Source organism: Muscardinus avellanarius (assembly GCF_963383645.1).
Source record: "Muscardinus avellanarius genome assembly, chromosome: 3".
NCBI lineage: Eukaryota > Metazoa > Chordata > Mammalia > Rodentia > Gliridae > Muscardinus > Muscardinus avellanarius.
Window position 1 is genome coordinate 68,469,736 of NC_137788.1, and position 19,840 is coordinate 68,489,575.

Here is a 19,840-nt window from a genome sequence, read left to right on the forward strand (position 1 = left end):
CTGTGATCCTCCTGTCTCAGCCTCCCAAGTACTAGGATTTCAGGCATATGTCACCATACCCTGCTTATTTTTTGTTTTGAAACATGGTCTTACTAGGTTGCTACACATCTCTAAGTTGCTGGGGCTGGTCTTGAACCTGTAACACTTCTATCCAAGCTTCCATACCTAGTACTGAAGTTATAGGCATACTGCACCATACCCTTAAAATCAGTATATTTCTGATCCCTGAGTATCTCCAGATAACTCTGATAGTTTTTATAAACTTCTTAAAATAATTTTATTTTTACCTTAGTTTTTAAAGAGATATACTTTTATGTTTATTTATTTATTTATTTATTTATTTATTTATGATTCTGGGAATTGAACCCAGGGGCATTCTATCTCCAAGCTCCACCCTCAACCCTTTTTACTTTTTGTTTTCGAAACAGGGTATCACTAGGTTGCTGAGAGTCAGGCAAGGTTGATGAGGCTGGTCTTGAACCTGTGACTCTTTCTCAGCCTCCCTAGTATTAGGATTACAGGTGTGTGCCACCATCTGTAGCTACTTTAATTGTTTCAGCAACTCAGGGAGAACCTCAGCAACTTAAAGAGACCGTATTTCAAAATACTAAGAGCTGGTGTGGTGGTGCACATTTGTAATTCCAGTTCATGGAAAAACTGAGACAGGAGGATCGCAGGTTTGTGGCCAGCCTGGCAATTTAGTGGGGCTCTCTACAACTTAGTGAGACCCTGATCAAAATAAAGATTAAAAAATAGAGCTGAGGGCATAGCCCAGAGATAGAATGCCTCTGGATTCAATCCCTAGCACCAAAATAAATAAATATCTATAATGAACATGAGTTATGTACTATCTGTAACCTAATACTTTCTTTGCAACTTTCTTTTGGTACAAAGTTTTTAAATAGTGACCCTGGCAGGGGTGGGGGGGTCTCATTCTGTCTTAGTTGAAGTTACTAAATTCAGATATTAAACTTTTTCAAATGAATACTGGTTCCCTAGAACTCATATATACTTAAAGAAAAAGAAAAAAAACTAGTTAAAATTATATTTACATGTATAATTTATTTTAAAATTCTGCTTTTAAGTTTCATGATAACCTTTTTAACAATGTGAAATTAGTATATTGACTTCCTTGAAATTCAGATTGAGAGACCCCAGGAATTTTTAAATATTGTAAATTTTTTAAAAATTTTAATTTAAGCAACCTATATTTTAGGTTTTTTGTTTGTTTGTTTGTTTGTTTGTTTTTTACAGTTGAATAACTTAAAATTGAAAAGACCCAAAATAAGTTCAAGGCACTTTTATTTGCTTAATTGGCAACTTATTTTTAACATAGGATACTTAATGGCCATAATGATTTTTGTTGCCTTTTCACCTAGAATAAATAAATATGTAGTCAAGACATTCTTTGTTAAAATTCAGGTTCATTAAGTCTATTTGGCCTCTTAAATAGGAAACAAAAATGATAGAGCCAGCAGGAAAATGAATAGTTAATCATGGGGGAGGAGAAAACATAGCCCGGTACTTTGACTAGAGGCAGCTGGGAGAGTGACGTCCTGTAGCATTTGCTGTTCTAGAAAGTACAGACACACGTAGTGAAAATGGGAGGATCTAAGAGGAGGCCGTCTCCTGTGTAGTGTATATTTATCTGTAAGTGAGCTGTTGGGAAGGAATTAAATACAGAGACGCTGTCTGCTTGCTGCCTTACAACAGCTAGCCGAATTGCTGATTCCTTTAACTTTTTAAATACCCAGCTTGGTTTATTTTTCCTAGAATCATTTTATTGCTAAGACTGGGGACGCTGTTTTCTTTTACAAAGGGAAATCTAAGTTCGTTTCAAAGCATTCGAAATGGGGAAAGACTATTATTGCATTTTGGGGATCGAAAAAGGAGCTTCAGAAGAAGATATTAAAAAGGCTTACCGAAAACAAGCCCTCAAATTTCATCCGGACAAGAACAAATCTCCTCAGGCAGAGGAAAAATTTAAAGAGGTCGCAGAAGCTTATGAAGTATTGAGTGATCCTAAAAAGAGAGAAATATACGATCAGTTTGGGGAAGAAGGTAAGTGTTCTATGTACATTTTTCTGTCTATTCAGTTCTGTTTCTTTTCGTCTTTTTTATTTTGCTTTCCCTTTTAGCCTTCTGGTTATCATTAAATTAGATTCTCAGACATGTCAAAAACAGAAAGACAAATAATAGATAAAATAAGATTTCGTTCTTGATTATGTGAATGAGTGGTACATAGCTTTGAATGAAATGTCCTTGTTTGCTTTTGGGGGGATTTTTGTATTATACTTATTCTACCATTAGACCTATGTTGTTAACGTTTTATATTTTAAAAGAAATCTTAAATTCCCATACCTATAAATGAATTGTGTCAAAAGTCTTATGCAACCTGTTTTGTTTTCTAATGAATTTTTCTGCCAGAAAAAAATAGAGTCTTCAGTCATTTAAGATCTTAAGATTGGCAGTTCAAATTCTGGGTGGTTTATATTTTATTCACAAAAACAAAAAGAAGTGTTTTTTTGTTTGTTTTGGGTTTTTTTTTTGCCTTTCTTGGAGCAAGGTTAGTTTAGACTGAACAAGACGGAGTCGTCTGTCTTAGAAGCAAAAGGCACAGGCATTTAGCTTCTAGTTGTTTTTGGCATTTTGCCTGGAGAGGAAAGAATTTTCCTGATGTCATAAAATACCAGAACAAGTTTTTAGCTTAATTGTAAACAGTAATTGTGTGCCAAGAAAATGAGATCCCAGAAATACAGTTTTTGACCTAAAATGGCCACCTAGTTAGAACAATTACTAATTTCTTTTAGGTAACTGTTTCTTTTGAAATTTTACTATCTAGGTAGAGAGGAAAGCATGACAACTTCCCTTTTCTTTCCCTGTCATACTTTTTGTTTCTTACATTGTACAGTTGGAAATTAATGAACATAGTAAATGGGGGAAATTTAAAATTCTTATGTCATTCTGGATTTGAAATCAGGTTTGTTTTTACCATCTCCAGTATAATGTAGCCATAAAGAATATTTTAATTTGCTACTTAACAACAACAACAAAAAAAAACCTCTTTAATTCCCCCAGGTTCTGGGATTTTTAATTTTTAAAATCAGGAACTTTATTATTACTTTTTCTCCTAAAATATTTTAGATTATTGTAGCTATAAAAACTTTTTTGTTACCCCTTTGCTTTTTTTTTGCATTGTTTAATGCAAATTTTATTAATTAGAAATATATCCTCAATATAGAATCAAGCAGTGACTACTCATTTTGAATTGAGTCAAGCAGGGTGATTGTGTGTAGAGGGTTTTTTATTTTTCTCTTGTTCTATTTTCTTTCTGGTCATCAGTTGCCAAAAATTGAAGTTTATGCTGCTGTTTTTGTGTGATGTGGACCTGCAGTGTCAGGTTTTTACAGAATAACTATTGAAAAGGGCAAATAGTGAACTGTGAATTGTTCAATCTGCATATTTCCTTGGCTATACTACTGAATATAGCATGATTCGGTTCATCTCAAAAGCTAAGCAGGATTCTAAGATATTACCAATAATCTACTCCTCTCTCTGAAGGAGTTATTTTATAATTTTGTAAATAAATCCATAAACATGGGGTAGCACTATACATTTCCATAATAAAGCAGATATCCTCTGATTTAAATATAAGATATTTGATTATATCTCATTCATTGTTTAAATTTATCTGTGACTAAGCCATAGAATTCAAGTTTGTTAAGAATATTTTTCTTCAGAATTTTCAAGTCACCATGTAATATATTTTCCTTGTCTTAGCAGTACTCTTTTTTCTTTTTTTTTTTTTTTTGGTACTGAGAATTGAACCCAGGGACATTCTATCTCTGAAGTACACTGCCAGACATTTTTAATTTTTTTTATTTATTTATTTTGCAGTACTGGGGATAGAACCCAGGGACATTCTACCTCTCCCAGCCCTATTTTATGTTCTTTATTTTGAAACAAGGTCTCACTAAGTAGCTGAGGCTCTCCATGAACCAACAATCCTCCTGTCTCAGCCTCCCAAGTACTAGGATTACAAACCTGAGCCACCACACTCTGCATATTATTGTTTTTGTTTTGTTTTGAAACAGGGCTTCACTAAGTTGTGAAGGCTGGCTTTGAACCTACGATTCTTCTGTCTCAACGTTCCAAAAACTGGGATTACAGGTATATACCACTAAGTTCAGCTAGCAGTACATTTTAAGTGTTTTCCTGAGTGATTCGCTCTCCTCCCCTTCCCCTGGCAGGATATAGCATTAAAGGGAACTGCTATTTGTCAGACCTTCACTGAATTCTGCCTTCTGTTTCTGGCAGTACCACCTGTTTGATTTTTGCTGATCATTGTCAGTGAGTAAATTTTTAAACTAAATCAGGGCCATCTGCCTGGCCTGAGTTTTTTTGTTATTTTTCTTCTTAACTCAGATAATTGATATATGCAATGAAAGGGAAGAGTGAAGGGAGGATATGTTTTTTAAGGCATTAAAATGTTTTTGTTTTGTTTTTGTCTGTGTTTGGTACTGGGGATTGAACTCAGGGACCTTCTACTTCTGAGCTACACCCCTAGCCCTATTTTATTCTTTATTTTATTTTATTTTTTTGTGGCACTGGGGATTGAACCCAGGGACATTCTACCTCTGAGCTATACCCCCAGCCCAATTTTTTTTTTTTAAACAGGGTTTCACTAGATTAATGAATCTCACTATTTGCTAAGGCTGGCCTCGAACCTGTGATCCTCCTGTCTCAGCCTTCCAAGTACTGGGGTTACAAGCCTGTACCACCATGCCCAGCTTGAAATGTTTTTTAGAAATATTTCATAGTCGTAGGTTTCTTGAAAATACAATTAAATGAAGTTATTTAAATTCTTTTTAGAGTTACTCTTCCTTCACAGAAAAGTGTTTTCTTATTTACCCTTTATTCAGAATATCTCACTTTTTAAAATCCCTTACAAGGGATGGCAGTGTAGCTCAGTGACACATGTGCTAAATTCCATTCCCAGCACCTCCCCAAAAAGAAAAAAAAATTCCCTTTAGGTACACTGTGGAATTGTGGGAAAACATTTCTCCTCTTTGTTTTCACCTGTGCCTGCAGGCCTGGATCTATAGGTTTCTTCAGTAGTAACAAAATACTGAGTTTTAGGGCTGTGGGGACACAACTGACCTGATATGCTTTTTTTTTAACTTTTGATGATTGTACTCTTGGAGGTGGAGCAGTGGAAATGAGGAACCATTGACTGAGTTGATGATCAATTTGTATATTTAGGAATTGAGAACCACTGATCCAGTTTATTCAAGATCTGAAAGGCTCTACTATCTATATTTTTGGGGGCAGTGATACTGGAGATTAAACCCAGGAAGCATTCTACCTCCAAGCTATGCCAACATTCTTTTTTTAATTTCACACTGAGTTATCAAGCATCTCCCTAAATTGCTGAGGCTAGCCTCAAATGTACTATCCTACTAGCTCAGCCTCTCAATTGCTGGGATTACTGGTGTGTGCCACCATGCCCAGCTTATTATCCATAATTTAAAATGCTTTTTTGTTTGTTTGTTTAGCCAGACATAGTGGCACACGCCTATAATCCCAGTACTTGGTGGGCTGAGACAAGAGGATTACAAGTTAGAAGCTAGCCTCAGCAACTAAGTGAGACTCGCATCAACCTGGACCTTGTTTCCAAATAAAAAATAAAATTGGGCTGGGGGTGTGGCTCAGAGGTAGAATGCCTCTAGGTTCAATTCCCAGCACCACACAAAAAAAGCTTTTTTTTTTTTTTTAACAAAATTGTATGAAAATAGAGGTACTTTAAATTTATTATATTCCCCAGCAATTCCACTCCTAGGAATCTATGAAAGAGATAGGAAATATATGCACACAGATATGCCTGAATGTTCAATAGCAGGATTATTTGCAATAGTCCAAAATTGGAAACAACCCCAAAGTACCATCGATTAGTGAATAAATAAACAAAATATGTTTATCAGTGGAGTACTGTTTTGCAGTTAAAAGGATGTGTGTGTGTGTGTGTTAGGTACTGGAGATTGATCCCAGGGGCACTTGGACACTTTACCTCCAAGCTACACTTTTCTTGCTTTCTTGCTTTCTTTCCTTATTTTGTGGTACTGGGGATGGAACCCTGGGGGCATTCTACCTCCAAGCTACATCCTCAACCCTATTTTTTTTTTTTTTTTTTTTGGTGGTACTGGGGTTGGAACCCAGAGGCTTTCTACCTCCAGGCTATACTCCCAGACCTTTTTTATATTTTATTTGGAAACAGGGTCTCACTAAGTTGCTGAAAGCCTCACTAAGTAGCTAAGGCTGGCTTCAAACCCGTGCGATCCTCCTGTTTCAGCCTCCCGAGCACGGGGATTACAAGTGTGCGCCGCCACGCCCGGCTTCTCAACCCTATTTTTTTATTCTTTATTTTGAAACAGGGTCTCATTGAGTTGCAAAGGGCCTCACTAAGTAGTAGTTGAGGCTGGCACAAACCTGTGATCCTCCCATCTCAGTCCCCCAAGTACTGGGATTACAAGTGTGTACCACCATGCCTGGCTTAACTTATGTATTTAATCAACTAGATTATTTCTTATTTATTATGTGTTCTAAAACTATGTAAATCAATTGGATTTTTGTGAATTAAAACTTTAAAGGATCTCATTTTATTTTATTTTATTATTTTTTTTGTGTGTGTGTGGTGCTGGGGATGGAACCCAGAGGGTTTTTACCTTCGGGCTACATTCCCAAACCTATTTTCTATTTTATTTGGAAGCAGGGTCTCACTAAGTTGCTGAGAGCCTCACTAAGTAGCTGAGGCTGGCTTCGAACCTGTGCGATCCTCCTGTCTCAGCCTCCCAAGAGCTGGATTACAAGCGTGCACCACCACGCCCAGCAAGGATCTCATTTTATAATCCTATGAAATCTTACTATAAATCAGTATTTTTATATACTTGAACTTAAAATAAGAGTTATTAAAGTGCTGCTGGGCGTGGTGGCACATGCTTGTAATCCCAGTATTTGTGAGGTTGAGACAGGAGGATTGCAGGTTCAAGACCAGCCTCAGAAACTTAGCAGGGCTCTCAGCAACCTAAGGAGACCTGTTTTCAAATAAGGTAAAATTGGGCTAGAAGTGTCGCTTGGAGGTAGAATGCCCCTGGGTTTAATCCCTAGTACTAAAAGAAGAAAAGAAAAGGAGTTATTAAAGTGCTATCATTTTTTTCTTTGGAATTCTAATTCTTGTCCAGTTGTTTCTTCTTTTGTTAAATTTTTAGTCAGGTTAGTCAAGTTAACTAATTAGTGGAAGTCATGCTATGGATAATATTCCAAACACATATTTGTTTGTTTGTTTTGGATTGCAAATTGGTTGTTTTGCTGATTGGCTTTTAAATAATAGTCTGGTTGCCAGGCGTGGTGGTGCACGCTTGTAATTCCCACACTTGGGAGGCTGAGACAGGAGGATTACCCAGGTTCGAAGCCAGCCTCAGCTACTTAATGAGGCTCTCAGCAACTTAGTGAGACCCTGTTTCCAAATAAAATATAAAAATAGGTCTGGGAGTATAGCCTGGAGGTAGAAAGCCTCTGAGTTCCACTCCCAGTACCACAAATAATAATAATAATAATAATAATAATAATAATAGTCTTGCTAAAAGCATAGGCAGATGTTGATTCCAGAGTACATTCTTTGATCACAGAACGTGATGATGTCTAGAAAACATTTTGGATAGCAGAGGGAATCCAGTTGAATATTAAAAATTTCCATTAGCAGTTGAAGTGCGTATAATTGAAATTTAACTGTATAGTTGATGACATGAGTGTTATAATTCAAGTGCTGGACAGTGCAAGTGGTACTTGCATAATAATTCATGTTATATAATAGTGGCATGGATTTTGATAGGTTTTCTCATTTGTTAGAATAGCTTTATTTTTTTATCTGAGCTACATAGCTGACCATTTAATGTCTAGGAAAACCTAAAAGCTGCCTTGGAAGCGTTTATTCAGTTTCAGTAAGTCATTTCAGACTATGTGTGGATCTTAGGGACTCTATAATACTGAGTTACCGTGTGTGTGTGTGTGTGTGTGTGTGTGTGTGTGTGTGTGTGTGTGTTTTGGTAAGGATCGAACCTGAGAGCATTCTACCTCTGAGCTATACCCCAGCTCTATTTTGAAACAAGGTTTTACTACTTACAGAGGCTTTTTGTCCTTAAATATGTGATCCTCTTCTCTCAGCTTCCCAAATACTAGGGTTAGAGTGTGTGCCACCATGCCTGGTTCCAAAGCATTTTTATTTTTGTCTTGTAGAGGGTTAGATTGGTCAAGCTAATTTATCCAATTTACTTAACCTTCTCAACACACACACATACTGGGGATTGAACCCAGAACCTTATGCATGCTAGGCAAGTGCTCTTCCACTGAGCTACTTCCCCTCAACTTACTTAATACCTATGAAGTATTATACTTCATGAAATCAGTGGGGTTCAGGATAAAATGATTGAAATAACTTAAGCATTCATTTTATTTTATTTTATTTTTTTAATTTTATTTTATTGGTGCACTGTATTCATACATCATAGTGGGATACAAACTTTTGTAGACATACATGCACACATCGCCCAGTCAGCCCCCACCCGATCCCCACCCCATTCTCTCCCCATCCCTCCTTCCCATGCTTGGCTTAGTGGTTGACATCTAGTATTATAGCAATTTATCCAAAATTAAAAACGATAATCTCACATAACAGTTTCATTTGTCTGATACCAAGCGTTTGATGATTTAAAGATAGCATTTCAATATTTCTTTTTGCTTTCTTTCTTACTAGAGCATATTTTTTTCTGTTTTTTTAGGTGAAACTATCATATATTTATATATTTATTTTTCAGAAAAAAACTCTATCCTAATATGGAATATGGACTCTAGACCCAAAACAATCTTGAAAAAGAACAAAGCTAGCAGATATATATTTTCTGATTTCAAACCATATAAAGCTACAATAATTGAAACAGTAGTACTGTTCTAAAGGCAGATATATAGACCATTGGAGTTAAATACAAGCCTAGAGCTAAATTCTTCCCTATATTGTCAAGTTATTTTTGACAAGGTTTCCACGAACATTTGGTGGTAGAAATAATAATCTTTTAACTAAATATTGTTGAAAAATAATAATTACATGGAAAAGAATAAAATTGGACCTTTACCTAATCCCATATACAAATATTAACTCAAAATAGATAAAAGACCTAAATATAAATCTTAAGACTATAAACTTTTAGGAGAAAATCTGGGTCATAAAACCTCACAACATTGAAATTGGCAGTGATTTCTTGGATATGATTTCAATGGCACAGGCAACAGAAGAATATACAAACTCCCTAAAAAATAAAAGAAAATATTGTATATCCAAAGACAATGTAAACAGAGTTAAAAGTTACTAATAGCATGGGATAAAATATTTCCAAATGCTATATCTGAAGGTATATTAATATTCCAACTAGAAATCCTAAAAATTAACAACAATAAAGGCAAACAATACAACTTAGAGATAGGTAAAAGACTAACATAAATAATGAATCTCCACAGATAACCAATCTTAGTTGTCTGTTGGATGGAAACTCTTGTTTCTCTGGTTCTGGTGAGTGTTACCTATTTCTTCTTTGTAGTTAATCTCTTTGAGTATTTTCTCTAGCGCTGGTTTTGAAGACATAAATTCCTTCAGTTTCTGTTTGTCATGGAAGCTTCTTATTTCTCCATCTAATTTGATAGAAAGTTTTGCTGGATAGGAAATTTTTGGCTGGAAGTTGTTTTCTTTCAGAGTTTGGAATATGTTACTCCAAGCCCTTCTGGCTCTCATGACTTGGTTTGGGAAGTCTGGAGTGATTCTAATTGGTTTGCCTCTGAATGTCAGTTGGCCCTTTGTTTTTGTTGCCTTTAAGATTCTCTGCTTGACTTCCACATTGGTCATTTTGACAATTATATGGCGTGGGGATCCTCTTCTCCGATCCTGTCTAAAGGGAGTTCTATAAGTTTCCTGGATCTGTGTATCAACCTCTTGCTCTATATTTGGAAAATTTTCTGCTATTACTTCCTTGAAGAGATTGTTGATCCCTTTGGTATCACTTTCTTTTCCCTCCTCTATTCCAATTATTCTTAGGTTAGCTCTCTTAAGATGGGCCCATATTTCTTCAATGTCAGATTCCTGCTGTTGGATATTTTTTTCTAGATTAGAAACTATGCATTCATTTTTGGATTGCTCATCTTCTAAGAGCGAGATTCTGTTCTCCATGTGGTCTAATCGGTTGTTTGTGCTTTGAATTGAGGCCTTTACTTCATTAATTGCATCCTTTATCTCTTTTTGGCTCTCTCTCAGTTCTTTTCGAAGCACCTCTATTATTTCTACAGTTATTTTCCTGATTTGATCTTCTAGAAATCTCTGATTTTCTGTTTTATCAGGTTCTGATGTTGTGGGGTTGTGCACATTCATTACTCCAGTGTTATTCCTCTTTCCCATGATTTTGGAGGTTTGTGCCTTCTCTGGGTTCTTCCCTTGGGTCACTATGGCTTCACTTAAGGTGTTCTGGATCTCGAGTCTGTATTATCTCAGACCCCACTACTCCTTTACTGGGTTGTATCACAGAGTCTCCGACCCAGGGAGTCGATAGAGGCTGCTTTAAACTATGGGGGGTGCCAGGTTGCACGTTCTCCTATGGTGTGATATCTCTGCCACCACCACTCCCTCACTGGGTCAAGTCCCAGGAGGCCCAATACTGCGATTTCTCCTCTGTGGCCCGCAATTTGACTCACTGTTCTTGAGTACGCAGATGTAGCTGTACTGGACTCGGTGAATTCACTGCTGTTGCCGCCGCCGGTGGCAATATGGCGCCTCTGCCACGCCCTCGGCCATGAGGCTGGCGTATTTTTTCTTCTCTGGTTTTGATTTCCACTCTGAATCCCTGCAGCGTGTGCTGAGCTCAGCCACTGGGAGCTTTAAATGCTGTCTGCGCCGAAAGATCCCGCCTGGCTGTTCCGCAGAGTCTCACCTGGCTTGCTGTAGCCGTCCGTTGAGTTCGCCGCTGCCGCCGGCAGTATGGCACTGCTGCCGCGTCCTCGGGCGCGTGTGTCTCCTCTGTGGCCCTGAGCTCTGTTCTCAGTCCGCTTTCTCTCTGGAGCCTGGTGGTTTTTTTTGTTTTTCTGGTGATGGTGTTTTCTGGCTATGAAAGGCGCTCTTTTTGTGGTAATGGAGATTGGTTGTTAGCGGGACTCTTAAGCCCCGCTTTTCTCGGTCGCCATCTTCCCGGAAGTCTTAAGCATTCATTTTAGTCATCTTGGTCACGACCTTATTTATATATGTTTTCTTTCCTTTAAAAAATATGTAGGACTGGGTGTGGTGGTGCATACTTCTAATCCCAGTACTTGGGAGACTGACACAGGAAGATGGCAGGTTCCTGGCCAGCTTCTGCTACTTAGCGAGATCTTCTACAACTTAGTGAGACCTTGTTTCAAAATAAAGAATAAAAAATAAGGCTCAAGGTGTAAGTAGGAGATATAATGTCCTTGGGTTCAATCTCTAGTACAGAAAAAAAAATGTTATTAGCTTCTTAACAGTTGGAGTTAAAAATTTTACTGTGAAAATTTATAAACTGGGTTTGGTGGCGTGTGCTTGTACCCCTGCATTTGAGAGGCTGAGACAGGAGGATCCGCAGTTCATGGCCAGCCTCAGCTACTTAGTGAGGCCATCTGCAACTCAGTGAGACCCTGTTTCAAAATAAAGAATAAAAATAGGGCTGGGCTTGTAGTTCAGAGGTAGAATTCCCCCTGGGTTCCATCCCCAGTACTGCAAAAAAAAAAAAAAAAATTATAAAGGCAAAGCTGGACACTGGCCCATGCCTATAATCCCAGCTACTTGAATGATTTTTTTTTTTTTTTTTTTTTTTTTTTTTTTTTTTTAGGCCTCTGGCAGCTATACATAGCACTCTATCACTGAGCTACACCTACAGCCCAATCCAAGCCACTTGGAAAGCTGAAGCAGGAAGATAACAAGTTCAAAGACAGCCTTAGGCAATTTAGTGAGATACTGTCTGAAAATAAAAAAAAGAAAGGGCTGTAGATATAACTCAGTTGTCGAATGCCACTGGATTCACTCCCCAATACCACACAAAACAAGGGAGGAGAGGGGAGGAAGGGAGGGAAGGAGGGAGGAAAGTAAGAAGGAAGGAAGGGAATTATAAAAGATATTTAGATGAGCTGCAAATTAAAAGTTCTTAAACTAGCTAGATGTGGTGGCACACACCTGTAATCCCAATACTTGGGAGGTTGAGACAGCAAGATCACATTTTGAGGACAGCCTCCACAACACAGTGAGACTCTCAGCAACCTAGTGAGACCTAGTTTTTGTTGTTGTTTGTTGTTTTGCAGGTCTGAGGATGGAACCCAGAGGCATTCGACCTCTGAGCTACACCCCCTGCCCAATTTTTTTATTATTTATTTTGAAACAGGGTCTCGCTGAGTTGCAGAGGGCCTCACTATGTAGCTGTCTGCGAAGTATGATCCTCTGGTCTCAGCCTTCCAAGTGCTGGGATTCGGGATTACAAGTGTGCGCCACCACACCCGGCTCAATGAGACCTAGTTTTAAAACAAAAAATAAAATAGGACTGTGATCCAGCTCAGAAGCAGAGTGCCCCTAAATTCAAACCTCAGTACCATAAGCAGGTGTAGTGGCTCATGCTTGTAATCCCAGTACTTGGGAGGCTGAGACAGGGGGATCCTGGTTTGCAGCCAGCATCAGCTACTTGGTGAAGCACTCCACAACTTAGAAAAAAACCCTGTTTAAGAATAAAGGATAAGAAATCAGGCTGGGGTGTAACCCAGAATGCCCCTGGGTTCAATCCCTAGTACCCCCCAAAAAAATTTTTTTAAATTTCTTATGTATTATGAGATGATTACAGAATGAATTGTTGTTGTTGTTATTCTTTACTTGGGAGACTGAGACAGGAGGGAGAGCAGGTTCTCTGCCAGTCTCAGCAACTTGTGAGGCTCTCTGCAATTTAGTGAGACCCTGTTTCAAAATAAAGAATAAAATTGGGCTGGGGGTTGAGCTCAGAAGTATAATACCTCTGGCTTCAATCTCTGATAAAACACACACACACACACACACACACACACACACACACCTAAGGATTTGGAGTAAGAGTTTGAAGATAAAAATTTAATTTAGGATGGAATTGTCAAAAGTTATATAGTTGTTATATACTTAGTTATAACATTTCTGGCCATTAGTAAATTGCAACATAACCTGACCAAAGTTTATTGGCAATATATTTTTGAAAGTTGAACTGTTAAGAGTTGCAAACATTTTTCTAATTATGCTAATTTCTTCAACTAGGGTTGAAAGGAGGAGCAGGAGGTACTGATGGACAAGGGGGGACCTTCCGGTACACCTTTCATGGCGATCCTCATGCTACATTTGCAGCATTTTTTGGAGGTTCCAACCCTTTTGAAATTTTCTTTGGAAGACGGATGGCTGGTGGTAGAGATTCTGAAGAAATGGAAATAGATGGAGATCCTTTTAGTGCCTTTGGATTCAGCATGAATGGGTATCCAAGAGACAGGAATTCTGTGGGGCCATCCCGTCTCAAACAAGATCCTCCAGTTATTCACGAACTTAAAGTATCACTTGAAGAAATATATAGTGGCTGTACCAAACGAATGAAAATTTCTCGAAAAAGGTTAAACCCTGATGGAAGGAGTTACAGATCTGAGGACAAAATTCTCACCATTGAAATTAAAAAAGGATGGAAAGAAGGCACCAAAATTACTTTTCCAAGGGAAGGAGATGAAACACCAAATAGTATTCCAGCAGACATTGTTTTTATTATTAAAGACAAAGATCATCCAAAGTTTAAAAGAGATGGATCAAATATAATTTATACTGCTAAAATTAGTTTACGGGAGGTAAGTTAGCAGGACCTATGATTCTGAGACCAAACAGATTTATGCAGCTGATTTATTTTAAATAATTATTTAAGTAAGAGCTAGCATTTATTTAGTGTTCATCACACATTGTTTGAATCTTCGTAACAACTCTGAGATAGTGCTACTATTAATGCCATTTATGGAATATAAGTTTTTAAAAATTTTTTATTGGTGCATTGTAGTCATACATCTTAATGGAGTACATGATAGAATATAAATTTATAATTATAACTTACAAGTTATATAAGTAATATATTCATTACTTCTCCTAACCATTTAAATAACAATTTTAAGTACAAACTGGGTTATGTAGTATGAGGCCCAGTTTTGAGTTAACTCCTGTGTGTGTGTGTGTGTGTGTGTGTGTGTGTGTGTGTGTGTGTGTGTTTACTGGGGATTGAACCCAGGGTTATTTTATCTCCGAACTCCACCCCCAGCCCAATTTTTCTTATTCTTTATTTTAAAACATGGTCTCACTAAATTGCAAAGGGCCTCACAAGTTGCAAAAGCAGGCCATGAACCTGCAATCCTTTTTCAGCCTCCCACGATTACAAGCTTGCATCACCATGTCTGGGTATAACTCTAGTCTCTTTTTACAATTGTGGTTTATAAGAACTAAATTGAGCCAGGCGTGGTGGCACACCTCATAATCCCAGCATTTGGGAGGCTGAGACAGGATTGCGGTTCGCAGCCAGCCTTTGATGCTTAGGGAGGCCCTCTGCAACTCAGTGAGACCCTGTTTCAAAATAAAGAATTAAAAAAAATAGGGCTGGGAGTGTAACTCGGGGGTAGAATGCTCCTGGGTTCTATCCCCAGTACTGCAGTGGGGGGAAAGAAACTGAATTGATATTTCAACATTTTTAGTTTTTTTTTTGTTTTTTTTTTTTTTTGGTACTGAGGATTGAACTGAGCAGTGTTTGAGCTACAACACCCCAGCCTTTTATACTTTTTATATTTATTTATATTTTTGTGTGTGTGTGTGGCACTGGGGATGGAACCCAGGGGCATTGTACCTCCAAGTTACACCCCCAGCCCTAATTTTTAGTCTTTTTATTTTTGAAATAGGGTCTAATTGAGTTGCGAAGGGCCTCACTAAGTACCTGAGGATGTCTGCGAACTGCGATCCTCTGGTCTCAGCCTCCCGAATGCTGGGATTACAAGTGTGAGCCACCATGCTCGGCTTACTTATTTATTTATTTACTTATTTACTTACTTATTTATTTACTTATTTTTGGAACTGGGGATTGAACCCAGAGTTGTTCTACCTCTGAGCTACACCCCCAGCCTTGTTTTTGTTTTTGTGTTTTTCAGTACTGGAGATTGAATGCAGGGGCATTCTACCTTCAAATTATAATCCTAGCCCTATTTTTTATTCTTTATTTTGAAACACAGTCTCACTAAGTGGTGGAGGACCTTACTAAGTAGCTGAGGCTGGCCATGCACCTGAGATCCTCCTGTTTCAGCCTCCCAAGTACTGGGATTGTAAACATACACTAGTATGCCTAGCTTTATTATGTATGTATGTATGTATGTATTTTGCAGTACTAGAGATTGAACCCAGGTGCATTCTGCCTCTGAGCTACATCCCCAAACCTTTTTTTGTTTTTTGGTGGTACTGGGGATGGAACCCAGTGCCATTCTATCTCCGAGCTATACCCCCAGCCCTATTTTTCATTCTTTATTTTGAAACAGGGCCTCACTGAGTAGCTGAGGCTGGCCTCGAACCATGATCTTTCTGTCTCTGCCTCCCAAATGCTGAGATTACAAGTTTGTGCCACCATGCCCAGCTTTTTTATTCTTTATTTTTAAACAGGGTCTCACTAAGTTGCAGAGGGCCTTCGCTAGGTAGCTGAGGCTTGCCGCGAACCTGCAATCCTCCTGTCTCAGCCTCCCAAGTACTAGGATTACAAGCATGCATCGCATCGCCATGCCTGGCTTTTTTTTTTTTTTTAATTGAGTCTCACTAAGTTGTACGGGGCCTCACTAAATTGCTGAGGCTGACCTTAAATCTTCAATCCTCCTGTGTTAGCCTCTCAAGTACTGAGATTACAGAAGTGTTCCATGGTGTCTGGCATACCTTAGTCCATTTTTAAAATTTGTTCTAGCTGGGCGTGATGGCACACGCTTGTAATCCCTGCACTTGGGAGGCGGAGACAGGAGGATTGCGCTGGTTCGGAGCCAGCCTCGCTGGCTTAAGAGACCCTGTTTCCAAATAAAAATATAAAATAGATCTGGGCGTGTAGCCCGGAGGTAGAAGGTCTTCCAGGAACTCCAGTACCACCAAAAAAAAAAAAAAAAAAAAAAAAAATTGTTCTGAAATTAATTTGAAGTAATAATGGTATAACTAAAATATTAAATTAATATATAAATAATATATGATATTACTACATTAATATATCTTATTTGCACTGTTTCTGTTTCTTAGACTGGATTGTAACCTATGAAATGTAGCCATATCAGTCAGGTGTGGTGGTGCACATTTATGTAATCTTAGCATTTGGGAGGCTGTGACAGGAGGGTCATGGATTGAGGACAGCCTCAGCTACTTAGTGAGGTCCTTTGCAACTCAGTGAGACCCTATTTCTTTTTTTTTTTTTTTTTTTTTTTTTTTTGGTGGTACTGGGGTTCCTGGAAGCCCTTCTACTTCCAGGCTACACTCCCAGACCTATTTTTATATTTTTATTTGGAAACAGGGTCTCCTAAGCCAGCGCGCGCGGCTGGCTTCAAACCTGCACGATCCGCCTGTCTCTGCCTCCCAAGCACGGGGATTACAAGCGTGCACCACCACGCCCGGCTCAGTGAGACCCTATTTCAAAATGAAAAATAAAAAATAGGGCTGGGGTTATAGCTTGAAGATAGAATACCCCTGGGTTCCATCCCTAGTACTGCAAAAATAAGGAAAAAAAAGAAAGAGAAAGGAAGAAAGGAAGAAAGAAAGAAGAAATGTGACCATATCAATTCCCTGCTTAAAATTCTTAAATGAAGCCGGGTGTGCTGGTGCATGCTTGTAATCCCAGTACTTGGTAGGCTGAGACAGGAGGATCACACAGGTTTGAAGCCAATCTCAGATACTTAGTGAGGCTCTCAGAAACTTAGTGAGACACCGTTTCCAAGTAAAATATAAAAAATAGGTCTGGGACTGTAGCCTGGAAGTAGAAAGCCACTGGATTCTATCCCCAGTACCACTAAAAAAAAAAAAAATTTTTTTTTAAATGAACGCCGGGCATGGTGGTACATAGTTGTAATCTCAGCATTTGGGAGGCTGAGAAAGGAAGATTGCAGTTTGAGGCCAGCTTCAGCTACTTAGTGAGGCCCTTTGCAACTCAGTGAGACCCTGTTTCCAAATAAAGAATAAAAAATAGGGCTGGGGGTGTTGCTTGGAGTTAGAATATCCCTGGGTTTCATCCCCAGTACCACACACACACACACACACACACACACACACACACAAAAGATAGTTTTGGAGTTTGTTAACAGTATTTTATTTGGCCATTTTAGGCATTGTGTGGCTGCTCAATTAATGTTCCAACAATGGATGGAAGAAACATACCTATGTCAATAAATGATATTGTGAAACCTGGAATGCGGAGAAGAATTATTGGATATGGGCTGCCATTTCCAAAACATCCTGACCAACGTGGTGACCTTCTAATAGAATTTGAGGTGTCCTTCCCAGATACTATATCTTCATCATCCAAAGAAGTTCTCAAGAAGCATCTTCCTGCCTCATAGAATGAAGAATTTTGTTACTAACACTTTGATAAGGCACTGAAAATATAAAAGGACTGGCAGTTTACTGATGTAGATGTGAATTCTGTATAAAGACGTGTAAATTCTTTTGAGGGTTCATTAAATTGCATGAATAGAGACGGGTCAAATAAATAGGCAAAAGGGATTTTTACAGTTAGAGATGAGGAGAGAAATCACCTACTGTATTTTATTTTCTTTCTCCCAAATCAGAAATTTTTAGTATTTTGCTTATATATGAGTTATTTTTGCGGAGTCAGTAGATACATTTCTAATAAAGTACTATACAATCTAAGTACTTTATTTCTTGTATCTTTAGATGATCAGTATGGTAAGCTCCCGTTTATAATGGAAACTAAAATTCTTAACTATACATGTTATAAATATTTCTAGAAGAGAATAAAAGCTAAAGTCATTTGGAAATGTGGTTATTAGATTTAAATCACCTTCTTAAATGCTATTATGAACTGTACTGACCAATACTGAATATACTGACAAATATTTCTCACCATTTTGATTTTTAAAGGATGTGGTAACATTTCTTAATAACTTAGTTATAATGTTCTTAAAGCAGACCTTTTCTTCATAAAAACAAAATTAATGACATTTTATCTCCTGTGGAAATCCCAATTGCCTGAATTACTGATATTTTAGAAATAGACTTTTTAAAAATGCCCTATGTAATTTTATGCAAGTTGACTATATATATCTTGGACTTAATAAATTATAGGTTAATTTTGTTGTTCACTAGTTTAATTTGTTTAATAATAAATATGTTTTTAGAGGAAACACTGTTACTTGGAATTAATTTTCCAATTATACAGTCTTCTATAACTTATAATATGCTATATGTATCTTATATAATTTCCCTAAAAAAATAAACTACCATTATGGTATTAAACCAAAATATAGGGAAAATAAATACTAACTGCTGCTTATGGATAATATTGCTACTACTTGTTATGCATATAAATATTTTACTTTTCATATGTATAGATTGCATTTCTTAGGTGTTTTAATTTTTTAAATATATTTACGTTTAAAATGTTTTGTCTTCTGTTTTATAATTATTGAGACTAATATTTTAAAACATTTTTTGGTTAAAAGGCACTTATTAGAATGACTCATAAAGCTGGGTGTGGTGATACACAACTGTAATCCCAGTACTTGGGAGGCTGAGAAGGAGAATCGCAGATTTGAGGACAGCCTTGGCAATGTAGTGAGGCTTTCAATAACCTTGTAAGACCCTGTTTCAAGAAAATAAATAAAAAGGGCCAGGAGTGTAGCTTGAAGGCAGAATGTACCTGGGTTCAGTCCCCAGTATCAAAAATAAATAAATAAATATACAGTTCAACTGGGCAAGGTAGCTCATGCCTATAATTTAGTACTTGGGAGGCTGAGATAAGAGGATCCCAGATTCAAGACCAGCCTCAGAAATACAGCAATAGTATTTTGAAATATTTGTTTCAAAATAATAAGCCAGGCATGGTGGCACACATCTGTAATCCCAGTACTTGGGAGGCTGAGACAGTAGGATCACAGGTTCAAGGACAGCCTCAGCTAATAGGGAGACTCATCAACCTAGCAAGACCCTGTTTCCAAATAAGAAATTTTAAAAAATTGGTTTGTGGCTATAGCTTGAAGTTAGAAGGCCCCTGAGTTCCACCCCAAGTACCACAAATAAATAAGTAAATAAATAAAAAAGGCTGGCAACGTAGCTCAGAGGTAGAATGCCCCTCAGTTCAATCTCCAGTACCACAAAAATAGGTAATGTATACAAATCGGTGTTTTTAGTATGATCACAGGTTTGTACTATCATCACTAATTACAGAATATTTTCATCATTCCTTAAAGAAACCCTGTATCCATTAACATTCACTCACCATTTAGTCCTTTGTCCAGTCCTTGAAGAACACTAATCTGCTTTTCATCTAATGGGTTTATCTGTCCTAGATAGTCATATAAATGGAATCAATATGTGGCTTTTTTGTTTGTTTGACTTTAATTTAGCACAACATATTCAAGGCCTAACGATGCTGCATCATTTATCAGTACGTCATTCCTTTTGGTGGCAAAAAATATTCCATTATAAGGATATATTACATTTTGTTTATCTGTCACTTATTTTGGACATTTG

General features: G+C 37.6%; 1 protein-coding gene across 1 annotated transcript; it reads left to right on the plus strand.

The window, feature by feature from the left end:
- Positions 1 to 1,850: 1,850 nt before the first annotated feature.
- DNAJB4 (DnaJ heat shock protein family (Hsp40) member B4) lies at positions 1,851 to 17,688 on the plus strand (the record flags this gene model as incomplete). Its single annotated transcript, XM_080693218.1, has 3 exons — positions 1,851 to 2,061; positions 13,367 to 13,935; positions 17,455 to 17,688. The coding sequence occupies 3 exons, from the start codon at positions 1,851 to 1,853 to the stop codon at positions 17,686 to 17,688; spliced, it is 1,014 nt and encodes a 337-aa protein (XP_080549344.1).
- Positions 17,689 to 19,840: the final 2,152 nt, after the last annotated feature.